The 21,515-nt window shown below is 37.5% G+C and overlaps 1 protein-coding gene across 1 annotated transcript in view; it reads left to right on the top strand.

Moving 5' to 3' along the window:
- The window catches only part of SLC36A4 (solute carrier family 36 member 4), an 85,971-nt gene extending 65,073 nt beyond the window's left edge, over positions 1–20,898 (top strand). Inside the window, exon 11 of the mRNA XM_066341307.1 lies at positions 17,905–20,898. Within this exon, the coding sequence (XP_066197404.1) occupies positions 17,905–18,212 (308 nt within the window). The 3' untranslated portion in view covers positions 18,213–20,898. The remainder of the gene's footprint in view (positions 1–17,904) is intronic.
- The last annotated feature ends 617 nt before the right edge of the window (positions 20,899–21,515 follow it).

Below are 21,515 nucleotides of genomic sequence, written 5' to 3'. Positions count from 1 at the left end.
TTTGTTTTCTCAAATGGAGAAGTGAAATAACTTTGGATCCTTTTCAATATCATTTCTGAAAGGCTTCATTTTTAGTGTACAATTTTACAGGCAGTTAAGCAGTAATGTAGAGTAAGCTACCTTTTTATTTCTGACACTGTATTTTGTTAGACTTGTGCTATAAACACAGTTCATGTTGAAGTAGGCAGCCATTTTTTACAACTGCTGATGTGCAACTGTGACCTGCAGCTTTTTGTTTGATAATAAATTCTGCATGGCAGGGACTTCTAGGTAGGCAGGAACCTGTGCAAAATAGCACAATTCTGCAACAATTTTATTATATGATAGAATTAAAAGTTATATCCTCTTAGCAGTATTTCCATGTTTCTCAGTTGATACCTGTTTACAACAAAATTGTCTGAAGTCAAAAGTGAAATTCATGTACTCTGAAGGCATGAAAAAATTTCTGGAAGGAAATAGACCTGTGTAAAATAAGATTGAAAGTATTTTTATTTGGCCTTTATCACAATGAACTCTTTCCACAGATGTTCAAATATTTATCATCACACTATCTTACCTTACTACATTTGTCATTACTCCTTGAGAATCATTGCTTTTCCTTTTGTTTCACCTCTTTCCATCTCCATTTTTTTAGTGTCGCTAATTCAGGGTTTTCAGAAGAGCATTAGTGTGGCAACAACTGAATCAGTTGATGCGCTGTTTTCATTGACTCATCCTGATACAGCTTTGTAACTGTTTGACACTCAGTACATTCAATGGAAAGTGACAAGCCTGCCAGTAATGAAAGTGGTGTCTGTTGAGATCAGAAAGTGAGCTATGTTTCTCAGGAAGCCATTTAAACTGCAGTAGGACTACATGATCCAGTGCTCTTGATGGCCTCCATCTGGATACACACACTTGCATCACAGAATGGTTTGGGTTTGAAGGGACCTTAAAGACCATCTAGTTCCAACCCCCTGCCATGGGCAGGGACACCTTCCACTAGAGCAGGTTGCTTAAAGCCCCATCCAACCTTGCCTTGAACACTTCCAGGGATGGGATATCCACAGCTTCTCTGGGCAACGTGTGCCAATGTCTCACCACCCTCACATTAAAGAATTTATTCTTAGTATCTAAGATAAACCCACCCTCATTCCATTTAGAACCATTATTTCTTTCTGTCTATGGCAACTACATGCTGTTGTGAACCTCTCCAGCTCTTTTTTAAGCCCGTTAGGTTTTGGAAGGTGCTAGAAGGTCTCCTCAGAGCCTTCTCTTTTCCAGGCTGAACAGCCCTAACTCTCTCATCAGTGTCTCAGCCTTTCCTCTAAGGAGAGCTGTTCCATCCTGATCAGCTTCATGCCCCTCCCTTGGACTTGTTCAAATTGATCATCAAGAAGGCCCATGTCCTTCTTATGTTTGTGATCCCAGCACTGGACTCAGCACTACAGGTGGGGTCTCTCCAGAATAGAGCAGAGGGAAGAATCCCCTCCCTGCCCTGCTGCCCACACTGCTTTGGATGCAGCCCAGGACACATTTGACTCCCTGGGCTGGGAGTGCCCAGGCTGGGTCCTGTCCAGCCTCTCACCCACCAGCACCCCCAAGTCCTCATGGGCAGGGCTGCTCTGGTCTGTTCATCCCCCAGCTTGTGCTGATACCAGGGCTTGCTCCAACCCAGGTGCAGCACCTGGCACCTTGTCTTGTTAAACCTGGTTAACAGTGGGCCAATGGTTCCCATGGGCCCGTTCCTTGAGCTTGTCCAGGTCCCTCTGAATGGCACCCCATCCTTCAGGAGTGGCAGCTGTACCACTCAGCTTGGTGTCATCTGTAGACTTCCTGAGTATACGTTCAATCCCTTTGTCAGCGTTGTCATCAATTAAAGAAAACATCTTAAATATTGTAGCACAGATTAAAGCTATTCTGGGACAAAACCTTTTTTGTGGTGTTTAGTAGAGCTGAATGACATAGCTAAGGAAAAAGTTGTGCTGAACTGATTTTGGTATGGAAGTTAAAGATGAAAAAACTTCAGTTTTTTGATGGAGAGGTTTTGAAGCAAATTGAACTAGCATGAATAAGTATAAAATCACCATAACAACAGATGTAAAACCAACAAAAGAACAAAAAAACCTGTTTTCTAAAGATAAAACTATCACAGTTGAACTATAATTTACATAGTGGTCTTTTACTCCTAGTTACCTCTTAGTGGAGCAGCCAACTGAAGTGATTGCTTTAGTCATGGCCAAAACCCACCTGTAGGTTGGGTTTGCTAATTGTTACTAATTCTTGATGTATTGGTATTCCATTGTCCTTTCAGTGGTAGGTTACAGCTTGCACTTCAGAAATTCTTTAAAAATCATTTACTCTTCCTGATCTCTTGCTTTTCTAGCTAAATCCTAGCCTACACAGCCCAGGATAAGCTTTAATCAACAATGAATTAGTAACATAAAAATGAAACTGAACTACTTTCAGGGCAGGGGTGAGTCAGCAAAGAGAAAACAAACTTCTGAAAGTGTTGTGCGGACAGTGTCTGATGGCCTAGGGAAATGAAGTCTCCCTAACATTCGAAAATCAGATTAGATGGTTTATGTGTAGAGCGGGGAGTTGAGACTCGATGATCCATATGGTTTCTTTCCAACTTGACATATTTTGTGATTCTGTAACTCAAAACAGATTTTCACAGAATGTGCCTGTCTTTTTGTGGAAGCCACTCTACAGAAAAAGAACAAATGGATCCATTACCCAGGGGATGATTTTTCTGGTTTGCAGCACTGAATAAAGAAGTCTAGTTATGTGAGCCATCTCATTAAAGAAAACATACATTTCTGAAGTTTATATTTATTTCTCTGTATTTCTCTGCATAGCAGAAAATGAAGTCTGAAGAATTTACTCAATAAATTCTTGGGAATTTTAGGCATTAGAACTCTGCCTCAGGCTGTTGTATCTTGTAACCTTTACTCTGTCCCATGGTTGTGTTTGCCTAATTTTGTTTAGCTCAAATTGTTTTTCCTTTCTTATAAAGTTCTACCTGTATCTTCAGTGACATCAGCCCAGAGTGATGTGAGTGTTTGGTCAAGTGGTCTTCCCTGTGGCTGTGGCTTAAAAGAAGAGTGGGATAACCAGTTAATCCCTTTATTGATTTTGCTCTTTGCAGACAGGATATTTATGTTGCCAGTAAAGATAAGCAGGCTAATTAGTAAGTTGGGAAATGCTGAACACTGTCCTCTCCAGAGAAGCCAGCTCAGTAAACATTTTAGTTAGGGAATGGTGAAGCTTTGGGGAAAATTAGATAAAAAAACGTTGAGCAAAACCAGCTAAGCACTGTTTGCTCAATGATATTCCTCTGACTAATTCACATCGATGTTTGAGTACTTTATGGGGAGACTTATGATCTTACTTAAAATACTTTTGAAAGTCATTTAGATACAATTCCAAGTAATTTTCAGATACATACTATAATTAAGACCTATCAAACATCCTACTGAGCAAGAGACGGAATTTGATTGGCAAGCCAGGTAATTCTGTGAGAAAAGGAAGCTGAAAATTACTGTCAAATTCCCTTTCAGGAATGTACATAAAATATGGAGCAAAATGCTCAGAAATGTTGTGACCAGCCAGATCATCACTAGTCCTTGCAACTTAGACACAGAAGCCATTTCTCCCTTGGAGTATGGCTTTCTAACTCAAACTAGGATACAAGACAAAAAGAGAAGCCTGTCTCAGCTGTGGCCTATGGGATTTAATTTCTCTTTGAATATGCTGTTGTCACAATAAGCTGGTAGAAGAAACTAGTTCAGCTAACTTATTGGGGAAGTGTTTACAGCAATGATGTGCACGCTTTCATGTTTTAGCCACAAATGCAGCACATGGGAAAATTTGACTATGGAGCAAGAAGGAAATAATTCAGCTGAACATCTGAATTATTATTATTAGGTACATTTCACATTTACCCATTGCAGACATTTGGTTTTGATTTTCTGGTGGCAATTATTTTTAAGGCCTGTAAGTAGACCAGCAAGATAACTGGCTCTAGTAACAAACCGTGGTCCAATGAATTCCCTGCTGTGGACTCTGTCCATGTGGAGAATTCACTGGAGAACTGACACATACTTCTGTGTGCTATGTTTGTGGCACTCTGGAGATTACTCAGCTGACAGTGGGCATTTAGGTAGGATTTTTTTCTAATTTAAGAGTGACAAGAAGTCTCATTATGTTTCTGTAGCAGCACTACTTGGTGAAGAGCAAACTCTGCTTTTCCCAGAGCAAGCTCTGCCTCAGGGGAGGCAGGGAAAGTGCAGTCAGCATCTCACAATAGGTATGAGCTCATGTAAGAAATGTGTCAAAACTGATCTTACCCATCTGCATTTCTAGATTAGCATGAGAAAGCATTTAAAATATGAGTAGCTAAATACCATATTTAATGTATACTGAGTAAAAAAAAAAAAAAAAACTACAACAAAAATTGATTGTCAGTCTCTTAAAATGAGGCCCACTGCTGCAAAGTTGGGTTGCAACTTATTCTCAAAACACTTTCCTGATTAATTGATGAGGAAATAACATTTTTCCTCAAGCGTAGATAGATTGCTGTGCAGAGAGCCAAATGTACAGAGTTCTTTCAAGATACCACAAGTGATAAGCAGGTTGCAAGTAAGTGTTTTGAAAATTGCAAGGTAGAAAAAGTATTCCTTGAAAATGTTTGAGAGGTTTTCACTATATATTGAAAACAGAAATAAATTAAATACTCAGGCCCATCAAAGTATAACTTTCATTCTGGTTTGTGTACCTGCATCCTAGTGCCTCTTTTTCTTTTCAATAAGGGTGAAACATTGCTTTGTTTTCAATTGTCTTTTAAAAAATTACTTCATAACTGGGATTAGTCACTCCAGGCATTTTCTTTGCTAGTGCTTCAAATAAGCATAAAAGCTAGGATATTAATGATGTCAGAGTGTTACTCATGATTTGTGGCTTGATAAGCTGATCTTCACAAAAGCTTTCAAATTTCTGCCTTGCTTTTAAAGGATTGGAGAGAGGTTGCTGAGTGGTAGCAGCTTGTTGTGCTTTCTGAACTGCATTTGGTAAAAACTAGCAAATTTTTAATCTTTGTTTCATCCATCCTTACCATGTGTAATAAGCACCAAGACTCTTAGTCTTGAGACGCTGATGGAACTGTATGAGAATTAAGTCTTCTGTTGATTGATTATAATGTCTGCACCAGACTGCATTTAGGTCTTCAGAGATTACTATGCCATAATAAAGGCAGCTTTAAAGTGTTAGAGCAAAAATTAGGAAAAACTGATAGTATATTTAAATTAATTAAATCCTTGTGGTGTTACAGTTCTGGCATTATTGCTTTACTTTGGGGTTTTTTTTGTGTTTTTCCTTCTCCTGGCTTACTGAAATATTGCAACTGACTCTGAGGAGGAAGATGCTTAAAAATGGCTGTATGACCTGCTTGTATGGATATACTTGCTAAAGTTATGCCATGAGAAGGAGGGATGGATAAAATCTTGTCATTTTCTCTTTCTCCACATTGAAGGACTTTCTTTTTACACTGTAATTATTGAGTGATTTGTCTCATCCAAAAATGTGTCCATACTTGACAGTGTATGAAATATGTTGTGATAACAAAAGAGAGGGATAAAATCAGAATGTTCCTTAGAAAAAAAACCCTGTTCTTCATTCCATTTGTAATAAATCCTTCAAGGTCTTTGTGAAAGAATCTCATAGACCCGTTCCTAATTTGTCAACATTTGTGTTGGTAAATAGAGAATTTCTTCCTACATATTTTTGTTTTTCATACAGTGTCTGAAGTATTATTTTTGTAGTGAACTGTAATCAATATTACATAATGCATGCAAATTACATAACCACATTTTATAAAATGAAAGAATTAAAAATTATTTTGCTAATTAAGTATAATTACCCACTAAACATATTGAGTGTTTCCATCCATGGGGTAAAACACTAAACTTCAATTAAAAGAACTAGAGAGCATTACCACCAAGGTATGGATGGATATTTGCTTGTGACACTGAGAGCAAAATTTTGACCTGCTGTCTTGTCTGGCCATGTTAACAGTTCTCGAAATTCTCCATGATGTTCAGCTGTGCCTAAACTATAAAATAGGGTTTCTTTCTTTGACTCGATGTTTACATTCAAGATGATCCAACCATCAGTTTTTGTTTATACCCAGAAATCAATAGTCAATACTAATCTACCTAATCATAATCCGCCTTTTTCTTAAATCCAGATCTGCTATAGTTTTTTGTCCTTTAATTTATGTTGGAAATCCTCCTACTCCATTTTGATACCATTTGATAATACTGTTCTCCTGCGAGTATTTTTTATTGTTCCCTTTTTCTTGTTTCTTTCATGACTTTTTTCCCAGAGGGAAACTAATTAAATTCTTGCTCATCTGATTTATAAACAGCAGTATTAGCTCTTCTAATTGAAAAAAATTTGTGGCCATTTTGTGTTCCACTTGTTTTCGAAATTGATTCTTACACTGACAATGGGTAGATCAATATTCTAACTCCATGGTTATAATCACATCCTTAAATCAATATTTATAAAGCTCTTGGCAAGGAATAAGTGCTCCCCCCATTTAGGTTGAGAGCAAAACAGTGCTCCAACATTCAGATCAGTGTTCTGGGAGCACCAAAGTAATGTAAGATCTCTCCTATACTTTGTTTTTGTTTTCCTATATTTTGTTTTATGAAACTACTCTAGATTTGTATATTACATTATAAATAACAGTGTGATCCAGAGCTAACAATGAAATCGTTGGAGGAATTTTTTGGACAGGAAAAAGTTAGGGGTTTGATGAATTTCATACTGGAATTTACCTTTTTTCTTTTCTAGTTTACAAGTAATTTTTTAAACTAGTTTATAACTAATTGTGAATCATTTTTTTGGTAATAGGAGGACCTCAGACACCAAATGTACATAATAATTTCTACAAGAATATTCCAATAAATTTTAATTAAGGCTAGCATTTGTATCAAAATATGGAGGTAGTATTACACACTTCAAAGATTTTGTTTTGTTGGCATTATTAGTTGATATGGTGGCTGTAATGTCTGCTAGTTAAAAAATGGCACTGTAACAAAGTAATATCTTGTGCTTGATATTTAGCATTGCCATTTATTCTGCAGCAGTTCATACTGCTTTATAAAGTATATTTACACATAATCATTTCACTGTCCACTAAAAAGCAATACCTAAGATAAAGTTGGTGTGGGAAAAAAAACACCCTAAAACAGAATGCAGAGCATTTGAGGATAGCCAGAAAAAAAGTTGCTGCTCACACAACACAAGCCCAGTTCCTTATTTAGCAAAAAATAAAGGTAATTTTTTTAGGTGAAAACTCAGTATTTGGGACTTAAACCTCAGTCCCTCAAGGAGCGTGTCCAGCCTTAATTCCCCTATTCCTGTGTAATTGCTATAAGCACTAGGTCATTATTTCCCCTCTCCCATCAAGCTGAAAAGATGATGGTGATCTCTTAGAAAATTACAGATAAGGTACAATATATGTTGGTACAGGCATCTGATATGCAATCACGTATTTTTGTTGAGTATTGATTTACTTGGGTCACAAAAAACTAAGAAAGAATGCCCAGGAGGGTGCCCCTTCCCTTAGGCATGCCTAGCATGCAGTGATTGTTCCCAGGCACGTGGCAAAGCATGCCCCAGCCTGCAGTGAGCACGGCTGGTGGGATGCTGGGAGAGGACAGTGCTCCAGACAGGACCTGTGCCTGAATTTCCCTGTGCTGAGCTGGAGGCGAGTTCACCCGTGTGATGAAGCATGCTGCTCTCTTTGAACTTCATTTTGTGAGGTGAAATACCAAGAAATTAAGACTAAAAACATCTGCAGATGACTGCATTTTTTGATGGATTTGGACTGCAGGCCGTAATTCAGTACTTAATCTGCCTAAGCCTGTCAGCACAGGGAGCTGAACCTCAACCAGCTACTGCATGTGATCCTCCCCAGGAAGCCAAGGCTCTTGGCAGCTTCTTGTTCCTATATCATCAATCACCACAGCAGGCTTTAACTAGCCTGTGCCTGTGACACCAGCTGTTGCAAAGCATTACTTTAGAAATGCATTGGTCATCCCACTGCAGTGTGATTGTTAATGATTGTTATCTTTTTAAGGGCATTATTTTTTAATTTACTGCGATGCGTTGCAGTGTAACAAAGAGGGATCCCTAAATTAATAGGAGGCTGGACGGAGCTACGACATGTTGAGCCAATATGGTTATAATGTCGTCCTCTCTTTATTGGTTTTCAGCAATGACTTTTTATACACTCACAACTTAGTTGACATTACAGGTCACACAAATTATGTAAACAGTCTTGGTCTTAAGGTGGTTGAAGTATCAGAGCCACAATTCTACATAGCAAACCTCATTATTGCCCAAAACACCTTAATGTCAGAAGGGAATTTTTACTGCGCCACAACTGGGAATTTTTCCTGTGCCACAAAGGCCAACAGGCCCTGTGGGCCCAGTCTGGAATTGCTCACTCTGTCTTCACTCCTGCAACGTTGCAGCAAGCTCACAAGTTGTTTATTATTGTGTCAGTAATAATAGAGCACATGCCATATGCTATAGCTGATAATCCTACCCAAAACCTCTGCTTTTCACAGCCCCAAATAAGTAGGCCAGTTCAGATACTTAAAAGCAACATGAGAATCCATGTATTTGCTTTTTGTGAAAAACTTTTAACATTGTGTGAAATCAGTGTGGCTTCCCATTTGAAAATTAGCTATAATTTCTCTGTAGAATAAAGCATTTTGTCTTGTAATGTACTTAGCACTGCTGTTACTTAAATAATATTATGTGTAATCTGAAGTTATCAATAAGCAGGAAATGATATATTTTTAAGCCATTTTGCATGAAAGTATTGTGAAGTGTTACTGTTAAAATGTAAAATTTAATCCAGTCTTGAATCAGGATTAAAAATTAATGATGTAAATTACTGTTTACTTAAATGATGTCGGCTCATTTTTAACACTGGTACTTTGTGATACAGGGACATATTTAGATATTAGTGTTGTAGTGAGCGCATTATCATTTTCTAGGTTTGAAGAACATAATTCATGTCATCTTAAGTGATCATTTTGTGGTTTTATCGGTTATAGGAAGCTTTTACTTTCCCTACTAGCTGTAGGATTTTTACCAGCCTCCAGGTAGAGCACAACCCATTAACAACAATTGTTTACTTGCCTGTTTTCCCTTCATTCAGACATGAAAATATTTTGGCAGATAGTGTCAAATACCTTTCTAAAACTGAGGTAAATGTCATCTACTGCTCTCCTCTCATCCATAAATCCAGACATTTTATCAAAGAAGGCTATCAGGATGGTCAGACATAATTTCTCCTACATAAGTCCATTAATTTTCTGTTCCCAGATACCCTTTTCTCCTTCATGTGCCCTGAAACATGCTTCAAGATGACTTGCTCCGTGATTTTTCCAAGGACCAAAGTAAATATGACTTGCCTGTATTTCCCTGTGTTACTCTTTTGGCCTTTCTTGACAACATTTAATTTTCGTTGTCCCCGGGGATTTCCCCCAAGTTCCATGCCTTTTAAAAGACAATGGAGTGGTGTTAGAAGGACATTGACCAATTCTCTTCAACACTCTTGAATGCAACCCTTCATGTTCTGTAAATCCTTTAGGTTTGAGTTGTTTCAAATAATCCCTGATTCAATCTTCATCTCCTGAGGGAAATTCTTCTTACTGAGGTCTTTCACTGACACCAGGGACTGGGAAGCCAAGGCAGCACTGGATACCTCAGCCTTTGCTGGGTGTGCTGTCACTAAATCCCACACTCCATCCAGGAGCAGGCTCACTTTCATTGTTTCAGCTTTTTGTTATTGGCATGGTTGTAAAAGCTTTTCTTACTGCCTGTAGCATTCCTTAAATGTGTCTGTTTAGTAGAATTTTGCCTTTCCTGAGACCATCTAGGCTTGTCCATGTGATGTTTCTAAATTTCTCTTTTTTAGTATGTCCTCATTTAAATCTCCTTTTTGTGGTTTTTCTTAGTATAGAGATCTGTCATGAATTCTTTCATTAAGCAAACTGGACTGGTACACTTCTTGTTTGGAAATTCTGCAAATTATTGTGTTCCTGCTTGTGGAAGCTGTAGCACATAGAAACAATCCCACCCCCCCCAACAAAAAAAAATACCCCAAAACAAAACAACCCCATGGGTTAGAGACTCAGAAGTTTCTTTAGGTTATTCAGAACAAAATCTCCTTGTTATGTTATTTTCTTAATACATGGTGAGAGGAGGGAGAGCTAACCTACTCTATTACTCAATATATTGTTTAGTCCTTAGATGGTGATTAGAGAAAATAATTTACCTAGCATGACTGTTACAATTTATGGCACCCTGATGTATTCCATTACTACAAAAGGATTCCAAAATGATAGATACTTTTTGTCATCTTAATATTCTCTTTCTTCAATTATCTTTATTAAAGAAATGTAAAATTTTATTATGAAACAGGAAAAGAAGCCTGAAGGATAAAGATAAGTAATTTTTACTATTCCTAAAGGTGTCTTTGGTGATGTTTCTCCATCATATTTATGTATTTATGGAGCAAACTATATTAGCTTGAGATTAAAGCTAAGTATGTTCAATTTCATCTTCACCACATTATTTCTTGCCTTATGTAGTAATCAAAAGGTATAAAATAAAAAATTTATTTTCAAGGGTAATGACAAGACAAACTTTAATATAAAAATTTTAATACGAAATTATTTGAATTTTTTATTGCTTTTGGTATGAGACAGCAAAGTAGCAGCCATGTATCCCTGCTTACTTTCCTGTGGGATAGCTTGATAAACGCAGTGCATCCAAGAGAAAGATTGGGGAGAATGGGAGCAGTGATGATGAATGCTGGAAAATACAACTCTTTAGCACCATTGGAAGCAGCATGGCTGGTTCTTCAAGGCTTAACCACTCCTCCTCTCTTATTCACCTCTGCTCTCTCTAGCAAAAACAGTCTTGTTCTTGAATAAGCAAACATTAATTTTTGCTTGCATGGTTCAAAACCTTTCAGCTGTCTCAGAGCCACAGATTATTTTGAGAGAGTAAGACAAAGAGGACAGAAGTTCAGTTGTGGACTAATTTCTGGTGAGCCTGTAGAATCAGGAGACTGGCTGCCAGTGGGAAGTGTCAGTACTCTTATGGTCTAGGATCATCCATTTGGAGCTCAGTATTACTGAGTTTTGCTGTATGCTTTACATTCATTTCTTGAATCCAGAAATGCATGGTAACAGCTGGTTGCATTATTTCACTGAAGAATGTCTAAAAAGATTTGTATGATAAAGTATCAGCAACAAACCTCAAATAAATTTCCTGCTGAGACAAATGAATAAATAAAATGCTTCAGATCTGTTAGCCTGAAACAGGTGCCATTTCAGACCATATGGATTGTAGTTAACTAAATGGTCAAATACATTTTCACCTAAACTGGCATGTGCTACGCCAAGCATGTGTGCTTGCTGGTTTTATGAAAATCTCTTGGTACTGCAGCTCTGGATAAACTGTAGCACAAGGACCTTCCTTGGCCTCTCACAGCCTGGTTTTCTTGGCGTGTTGCCATCCAAGGGGGGGGGTGCTTAGTGAAAAACCATTAATTCTGAAGATCTGATGGGGGCAGGCAGAACAGGATGAGGAAGCCAAGCAGTTCATTAACTACCACTTAGACATTTGGCTTAGAGAGAGAAGTCAGTCTGGGTGATCTCAAGGAGGAAAGTAGGGGAAGAATTGCCTCATAGCGGTGTCACTGCTGCTTCATCCCTGGCCCTGTAAAGCTACACCTGCTCACACAGCCGCCTCCTGCACTGGATTGTTGTGGCACTGGATTTTGCTTAAAATGGGTGCAGGTTGTGGAAGCTGAAATCTAAACTAACTGCACTGCCTGAATTTTGGGGTTATACAGAATGCAGACAGCTTGAGGGGAGTGATTTTATTAGTGGAGCAAGGGGGGAATGCTGCCTTGAAACAGGTGCCTCATACCAGTGGTGTGTGTGAGTCCTTTGCCCTGGATGTAGGTATTTTAAGTAGCCTGGTAAGAAGACTGGACTCAATGCTGCTGTTTAATTGCTCTTTGGTCTGATGTCATTCTTCATGTCTTTCTGCTTAAGGAATAAAGTAATAAAAATCCTTTTGATAACAATTTTGAAATCTTGGATGCAAAGCGCTGTAAAAACAGAAGTTATTTACATGTTTGAGAAAACTGGAGGGCCCTAGGGAATGGATGGATCTGCCCATCCCTGAAGAGGGCCCTGCTCTGTGTCAGGGCAGTGTCCTTTGTCACCTCTCATTGTGAAGGATAAGGATATTGAAGCCATCTTCTGCTGTGTGAAGGAGAAGATGGCTTACCTACTTACAGTCTGGTCTTACCTACAGGACAAAGCAATCAAAGATGTGGTGGTGTAGTGTGAGGGCAAGTAATGTGAAGTACTTTATGCTTCTGTCTCATTCTGTATGTTGCAGGAAGATGATGATAAAGGAGTTTGTCATTGCAAAGGGAACAAAGCCAAACTAGATGATGTGTGTGGTTGTCCTGTGTGCAAGCTGTCCCTCTTTTTCTCTCCAATGTGCAAGTAGAATTTGTCAACTCATAGTATAACTGCAATCTGTCTTCTGCTTTGTTCCTTTTCCCATTTAGTTTTGGTTTTGACATTTAGTATATTTAAAAGTGTGCTTTTTAGAAAATTGGATAAAGAAAACTACTTGTCATGAAGACAATCTAAATTGATTTTTAAAAAATTATCTTCTGTACGTATGTTATAGTTTTGATGTCTCAGCAGTTGAGACAAACACCACCAAAACCCCTATGTTAATTATCCATTTTAGCAAAAATAAAGTAAAATTCTAATTTGCAGTTATATAATACCAGGATCTTTAACTAAAATTCTTTTTTAACCATCAACTTGTAAATTGCTCACAAATGTTCTTAAGTTATTATTTGCATTGGTTTATCTGCAGATAGGTAACAGTTTCTACTTGGTCTCATATTCCTTTGTACATATGTATCAAAACAGTTTAGTGTCCACTGTGGAAGGGATTCTCTCAGGAAAGGCATTATTTTTTATTAATTTACATGAACAACTTTTCATGGAAACATTAAATTTTGTTAGATTTTGACATTTATTTTGAAAAGGAAATAGTTTTAATTGTGATGTAGGACTTGAGAAGATCATGTTATCCTGGCTTGCCAGTTGTCCAGCCTGCACGTGTAAGCTCATTGCAGCCAAACTGGCTGAGTCTTCTGGGGCAGTCCACATCAGAGAAATGTTTTTTCATCCTCACAGGAGATGCAGGAAAGAAAACCTTGGGCAGTGTGGAGGGGAGTGTTGCAGAAAAGGAGAAGGTAGTTGTAAGAAAATATGAATGTGCTGCATTATTAAGGAAGGGGTTCCAGGAAACCCTGCAGCAGGGGGCAAGGAAAGAAGAAGATGCCAGATTGAGTGGCTGAGTGTGACAGTGGTAAAGAAAGATGGACAGAGAGTGCAGCGATTGCCTGGGATATTAGTTTGGGAAAGGTGATTCAGGCTGATATTTTGAATTGCTTTTTTACCTACAGGCAGAATTCTTTTAATTTAAGGCCAAACGTTTAATTTATGCATTTTTAACTCTCAGAAAGGGCTCTTTCTTTGCCATATCATAGACATCTGTATGCTAAGAATACAATTTTGGTTTGTGTTTTTAGAAAGTCATGGATGTCAGACACCCATCTTCGATCAACAACTAAAACACCAGTGTTGTAGTCTGCCATCTGGTCCTGGAAAAGTGGTACAAATAGAAAGTTAGGGGTGTGCTGGCTTCCTGCAGAACAGGGGCCTCCTCAGCACTGTCACTGCCTTTGAAGAGAACTGGATGTATGTCACTTGAGACAATTATTTTGCTTTTCAACTGTGTGAAGTTACCACTCCCTAGTAATATCCAACATTTTTTGTACCTAAGAAGCCCCCAGTCTTTTGACTATGCCTATTTATAAAACCTGATGTTAGGACAATTTTCTTGGGCCATACTAGGGATCAGGTAATGCATGTACTACTTCTTTTCTGATGCAATGTTTGAATACCACTGACCTGTTTTGTTTTATTTTTTGTCAGAATTATGTTCGAATATCTAGATAAAATCTAAAATCTGCTATTATTAGAAAAACAATTTCTTGTAATAATTTTAGTGAAAAATATTAAACAGCTTTATTACTGAGCAAAAGGAAAATGTAGCAGAAATTATCAATATTGTTAGCATTTTAAATTTCAGAATTGTTTTCTGGCCTCCTAAAGATAAATTAAGTCCTGCTGGAAATATGGAAAAAAATGCTTTTTAAGTGAGCTCTGTCCTTAAAGTGTCCTGATAAAGTCATAATATGCTTTGCTTTTGAACTATCTATGGATAGGACCAAAGTTATATTCAATATTTACTCAGATCCGTAGATCCTAATTACAGTTGTGCCCATCTTGCTCAAGGATTTAGCATGGCATGTGCATTACTTCCTCGTAGAAAGAATGTAGCTCAGTATTTGATTACTGGAGGAAGTATTTGACTTCATCATCTAATGCATTTAGGTTGGGTGGAAATGGCAAAACTTTGTTTTTCCCCAGCAATCTCACTGGAATTACCTCCCAACAGGCAAGTCTGGTGAGTAATAAATACACTGATTGCGTAACAAAGAGAAAAAGTTGTAAAAGAAGCAACACTACAAAATAAAGTGAATAAAATTGAAAGTATCTTCCCACTGGGGTGTTATGTCCCTTAAGAAAATCTAACCATTGTACTATAGCATTCCTCCCCTCAAAACGTCTCAGCTGACACAAATGTGGGACTACATAGGTGAGAGAGGCTGGAGAAACCATGAGTTGTAGTTTTTTGAGATTAGACTGCAGAGTTTAAGGTAGAAGCAATATGATGCTACCTCTTGTTATCTCTGCAGAATGCTTTGTTCATATATGGCCCCCACTCTTTTATTCAATCCTGAAGACAATTTAACTGTTGACCAAAAAAAAGTGACTTACTACTAATATAGAACTTACTTCTTCAGCTGAGATTCCCAGAGCTTACAAACCAGAAAGTTTCATGACTGCTGATAAAGGATCAGAATTTCTTCCTGTATTGTATTTTTGAAACCTACAAATGGCTTGGAAAATCAGGCTCCCTACCTGTAGGAATGCCTCTTATTTGCTTCTGAAAAAAGAAGCCCTTTCTTAACTCTTGAATACATTCTTTGATAGGTAATAAACATGCATTGTATTTCTCTTGGCTTGTTAGGGAATAAATAAGACACTAATTAAAACCTTGAAATACTTTTCCAAACCTCCTCCCACAGCAATATCCAGATTCATACAAATTTGTATGAGTCAGACAAACGTTTGATGGGATTCAAATCAACACACAGCATTTTGTTTTTCTGTAACTTGAAGCAATTACAAGCTACAGTTGGATTTTTTTTTCCAATTAAAAATTATGAAACATAGTCTTATTATTTTAATAAAGCAGAGTGTTTGAATCAAAACTATGAACTAAAAATTAATGAGTGCCTTCTAAACTCTGGACGCATGTGGAACTGAAAGAGGTCTGTTGCAGAAGTTGAAAATCTATATTTAATGAATACACCCACTACATCTATTAAATTGGCAAGATAATAAGTGTGCAGCCCTCTCTTTTACTTCAGAACAACACATTCAACATAGTCATTAGCTGAGAATTTTACCAGACATTGTAAATACACTTCAGCTGCACTTTTCAATTACTTTTGGACTCTGTATTGCTGTGTAAGTATCATACTTGCCAATCTGGTCTGAGAGCTCACCTTGTATTGTTTGTACATTTATGGTGCCTACTCCTGTGGCTTGAACAGTTAGGGCTGCAAAAGTTACAGTGGTGGGTATTTGGTGACTTTTATTAACTTTGTCATAATTCTTTTCTCATGTCATTCAGCATTGTCCTGGATAATGCATAAACATGTGACATTTCCAGTCTTCAAATGTCACATCATATAACGGAAGAAACTGTTTGCATTGAGTAGGTCCATCCTAACAGTGGGATAAAAAAACTTGTCATGTATTTTTGAATGCCAGGATGTTTCTTAGGTTTCCACTTCTGTCTCTGCACAGTCTTTCTTTGGCCAAATGTTGCCTCTCATATCTCTGTAGAATCCCCAAATGTTAATAAACTATAGTCATCTTAAGCAGGAACAAGTTAATGGATTTCTTTTTGGCCGATCTGTGCATGATATGTTCCTTTCATACAGATGGGCTAGAGAATCCTGTCTATCCCTCTGCAGGTTTTATACCTTTTAGTCTTAGCTCCTTTATGTCTTTAGCTCTGTAGTTGCAAGTTTCATTAAGATGTGTAGCAAACAGTTGCCAGGTAGCAGTGGACAACTGTTGTGTTTCTTAAGTGAATTTTGAGTGTGTTTTCCAATGCAGTTTTCCCCAAGTTATTCTCAATGGAGAACATCAACAGGAACATCATTTGAGTATGCTGCCTTTCATAATCACAGTGTGTCAGAATTTGATGCAGCTGGTGCTATTCAGCCCACAGCAAAGACACTCTGCAAATAGAAAGCACAGCTTCATAGTTACACATTATAAAGCTAATACACACCTTTTGGTTTTCACCCTCACATGTTACGGGGAGATCTCTTTTCCTCCTTGTTCCATAAATACTTTCTGGATAACATATGGTCAGTGAAGTTGCTTTAAAAAGCAGACGTGCTTTTATTTTGGCTTCAGAGTGAAGAAGGGAGTTATGGAAGAACAAAAGCATATTACGTGTTTTTTGTTTTTGGGGGTTTTTTTGTGTGTGCTGATGGTTTTTACACCTCTTTTCCCCTTTCTCTTTCTTTATGATTGCTTCCTTGTCTTGACGTGCTGGAAGGGTGCAAACATGTTTACACTAATGTCTGATAGTTAAAGAATGTTTACACTAATGTCTGATAGTTAAAAGGCAGTATATCCATGGAAGGGAAAAGAGACATTTCCACCACATACAAGGGTCTTATAGAGGTTTTTGAAAGCTGTTTTCTAATCCAGGACTGAAAATGTGACACAGTAACTGGTGTATCTGAGTTAATACTAGGAGATCTTGCCAGCCAAAGTGGTTAAAACTGGAAGTGTTTCTGATCCAACATGACGGATTCTTTTTCTCTAACTGTTGTAATTTTAGGGGGTGAGACTGGCCAAGGATAAAAGGCTTAGTGGGCCTTGTGTTCAGACCCTTTTGGCAGGGCTGAGTTCTTAATTAGTTAACTAAGCACCTATTACAGCAGCATTTTACAATCTGAATGCAATTGTACAAACCAAGATTTTTCAAGTTCGTAGGTAAAAGTCACTTAAGTTACTGTGTGACTGCTAAGCCATCAACAGGCTTTGTTAATTTTGAATAATTTTATGTGATTTTTAGATTAGTTATAGAAATTAATAGGCAGTAATTTTGTTTTACCCACTGTCTCCTGGGCAGCATGCAACAGCTCCTTCTATTCTTCCTCAGCTTTTATTGTTTCATCCTAAAAAATCTCTTGACAACCAAAAAAGTAAAACATTTTCTTGCAGTTTCATATCTTTCATTTCTCTGTGATTTGCAGACCAAGTCTATTTACCCTGTAAGTGCAAGAACACTTTAACTTAATGCTCTGCCAGCTCATGCAGAAATTCAGAATTGAAACTGGGTCTCTCAGATGAGTACGATGATGTGGGTTACTGACAGATATGTGCATTCATCTATATAGTTTCATTCATCTATCAATCTATATTCATCTCATGCCCGCTACATGGAGCTGGAAAAATACTGAATGGTGGAGCTTTGTAAAAAGCCTGAACCACTTGATGTGTTTGTTGCAGTTTTGTTTCCCATGGAGATGTTGAATCTGAAGCCACTGTTTTTCCTGTTGTACTTTAGGTGCTGTAGCAGTTCTGATCCCTCGCCTAGACCTGGTGATTTCTTTTGTGGGAGCCGTCAGCAGCAGCACTCTGGGACTGATTCTGCCACCTCTAGTTGAAATCCTCACTTTCTACAAGGAAAACCTAAGTTTATGGACAATATTTAAAGATGTTTTTATAGCTGTTGTTGGATTTGTTGGATTTTTAACGGGGACATATGTGACGGTTGAAGAAATAATTTATCCTGCATCCACAGTTCTTGCTAATGCAACAGGGAGCTTTCCTGCAGATTTAAATGCTACAGACTTGGTGGTTGGGTTAAAGTAATTAACCAGGCACTGTGAACTATTTCGTTCCTTAACAAGAAATTCTTGACTCAGGACCTGCTTTCAACTACTGGTACTGTGTAAAGAGGTACAGTTTGTAAGAGATGTAGGATATACATGTGAAAATACATTATTTTTTTAGAAAGTAATTATATATCTCTTCTGGACTTTGAAATGAAAAGTTACAAGATTTTGTTTTGTTTATCAAAGCAATATTACTTTCATGCAAAAACATTCAACATCACATATGATAAGCAGTTTATTTTTGTACATTTTGGTAACTGTTACCCTGACCCATTTTTTACACAATTTCTTTATCCTTGATTTCAACTATACAGAAGTATGAAATACTGTATTTTTTATTACCTGTGGGTAGAAGTCTGTAGACTACATATCTATATTTCTATTGGAATATATAATAATTATTTTTGCATTCTTATGTTCTGCCTTAAGTAGTACCTAACATGCCGTTTACATATTTTTGCTTCTTTTGTCTCTTTGGAAGAAAAAAAAATACTAAGTTCACAGGTTGGTATCTGGTTAGAAATTAGTTTTGTTTATCAAGCCTGCATGGTGAGTCCCCATGTACAGTCCTGATTTTCAGGGTTTGTATTTGACTTTCTGTCTCACAGTTCATAGATGACTTTCACTCCAAATGTTGAAGCACTATTTTTGGTCTTGTTTTTCTAAAAACCCTATATTTTGTGCAATAACATAACTATTTATCATACTCATTCCTGTTATGAAGAAACAATTTTTTCTAAGGGAAATTTTTAATCATAACATTCCCCCAAGAAATATGTTATGCCAAAACCTCTCCACTGTAGTCATACAAATTAAGATAGAAATATATGTAACATTTTGCCTGCCTTCAGTATATTCCTCAGAAATATACCATTTGGAAATCCACCATTTGGCATTAGAGTGCTAGAGTAATATACTGCTAAATGTATCTATATTTATATTTTCTCTTAAGAATATTTCCAATGTCATCTACCATCTGGTGACTGTAATGAGCACTTTTATCTCCATGTTGATGAGGGCATTTCTGATAGGGATTTGTTACAGCATGTAGTTTAAATGGCATGTATTTGTTCAAGCAATAGTTCTGAGTAATGCTCTAATTTTGATTTTAGCATGGACAAAGGTAAATTCTTGGCAGGCACTTGGAAGGGGATGAGTCTCTGCCTGTGTGATACCACAGAATCAACCTTTCTTATGGAAAGTGCCACAGTGGAGCAAACACAGGTAGTTAGCAGAGAAGAAAAAGGTAACTTCAGCTTTTCATCTTGATGGTTTCTTAGTCCTTAAGCTGTTTTAAAAGACACTAAATCTCAGTGTTTCCAATTGTTTCATAGTCAATCTGTTGCTTACCTAACCCATACACTACACACCAATAGAATATATTTCTGTGCAGCATATTTTACTTTACATGAAATACCTCTGCAAGAAACATCTTTAGTAGGACTGAGAGGATTTAAATGCTAGCTACTTTTCCTCTTGGTTTTTCATCTTTCTAGTTGTATAGTGGGAGAATAAAGGACTTTGAAGTCCATTCATATCTGTTCTGCTTTGGTTGTGTCCTGGTGAGCTCTGAGAAGGTGCTTCTACCAGGGTGCGGAGGGACTTGTCCAGTTCAGAGTTTGGTGGGGGTTTTGTCAGGTGCAGGTGAGTACTGCCACAGTTCTGTCAATGAATATTTGCTGAGCTGGGTACCTACAGCCTAGAGAGGTGGCCCTGGTACCCAGTGAATGTAACATATCCTTGTGAAAGCCAGATAACTTGTTCAGAAGCTTGATAGGTTTGAGGGTTCGAATCTTTGCCATCAGACCTTGGAAAGGCTAGCCCGAATACAAAGCCATGCACATCTTCCTGCTCTGTCTTACTGCAGTGCAACCTGTCAAGGCACAGGTGTCCAGAGCAATGAGTGGCCACCAACTGACCAGGTATGAAGTAGTGTTTTTATGCAGTTGGCCAGTGTTGCCAAGTCTAACAATGTTGTATCTTTTGAATCTTTAAAATGTTTATTAATGTATTTTGCACAATGTCAATTTTCTCCTACAGTGTAGGATTTTTATAATTTTAACACTCATACAGCACATTTGCATGGCCTGCCCTTTCAGACAGAAAAGAGTCAAGAATCAGCGTGTCATGCTTTGGGTAAGATTAAAATGTCATGTGGTAAAAAACTACGTCTGGCTAATGAGAGTGTCCTGTAAAGCATTGCCAAAGATTTAAAAGAGAGGAAATTCTGACAGAAACCTCTTATGCATAAGAGTGTCCATTCAGCTTTTAAAGTGCTGTAACATTAGTTGCAAGTTAAGAGGCAGGGAGTGAAACTGAAAGGTTTCATAGGTATGGTTTACATTAAGGTGTATATTTAAGATGGAAATGTACTTTAGCACAAGCTAAATTAAACTGCAAAATGTGTGTGATTAGCTTATGTTCCTGACAAGGAGCAGAAAGCTATTGTATTTATATACTGTACATGAACTTATATTTTACAATATAATATTGTTAACAGTTTTAATGTAATTTAATCATTAGGTGCACTACAGGTAACTGGATAATTTTCTTGTCTGTAACTGTTCATCCTCAACTATTGGGGAAATAAGAGGATGGGTTTGGCTGATGTTCTGTAAAACTTTAATCTTCTGTATCAATAAAACTACAGATTACCCTGCAAATTCAGTGTTATCCTGCGTGTCACCACTACTGCATCACTGGAAGAAATAACTGTCCTAATGCAGAATTTACCTTTGAACTTGTGCAAGGAATGGTTGCTGACACGAGACTCACAGGCAAGCTCCAGAGCTCATTTTTAATTGATAATAAATCTCATGTTGAAGTCACACAGGCACTCCTGAAAAATCCCACCTTCACTCCAAGGATTTTCATGAGGGCACAGTTAAAGTTAGGCTTTTGCTCCTTTTTAGAGGTGCTGTAGTAAATAAGTTAACTTATAAGTGTAAAAAGAGATGCAGGTCTTCTCACTGAAATTCCAGTTCCTATATAGAAAACCACAAAAAAAAATCCAGATGTTTTAAAATTGGACAATCCTCTAGGTATTTGCTCTGGACTTGGCCTTATCTGTAAGGATGTATTGCTTTCTCAACATGTTGACAGAGAAGGGAAAGTGTTAACTTAGAAAACTCTTGACTAGAAGTGAGGAATGAGATTAGTTGATGGACAGCCTAAGAGATTCCACTCAGTTCATCTCAGGGAGAGTGAAAGGTAAGAGGGACAATATGGAAAAGTGATTATTTTATTAATTCTATATTAAAATGTTTCCAGATGAAGGACT

This window comes from Sylvia atricapilla, chromosome 2 (assembly GCF_009819655.1).
Source record: "Sylvia atricapilla isolate bSylAtr1 chromosome 2, bSylAtr1.pri, whole genome shotgun sequence".
In the NCBI taxonomy this organism is placed as follows: Eukaryota; Metazoa; Chordata; class Aves; order Passeriformes; family Sylviidae; genus Sylvia; species Sylvia atricapilla.
Note: the sequence above shows the minus strand (reverse complement) of the source record. Positions and strands in the feature narration are given on the sequence as shown.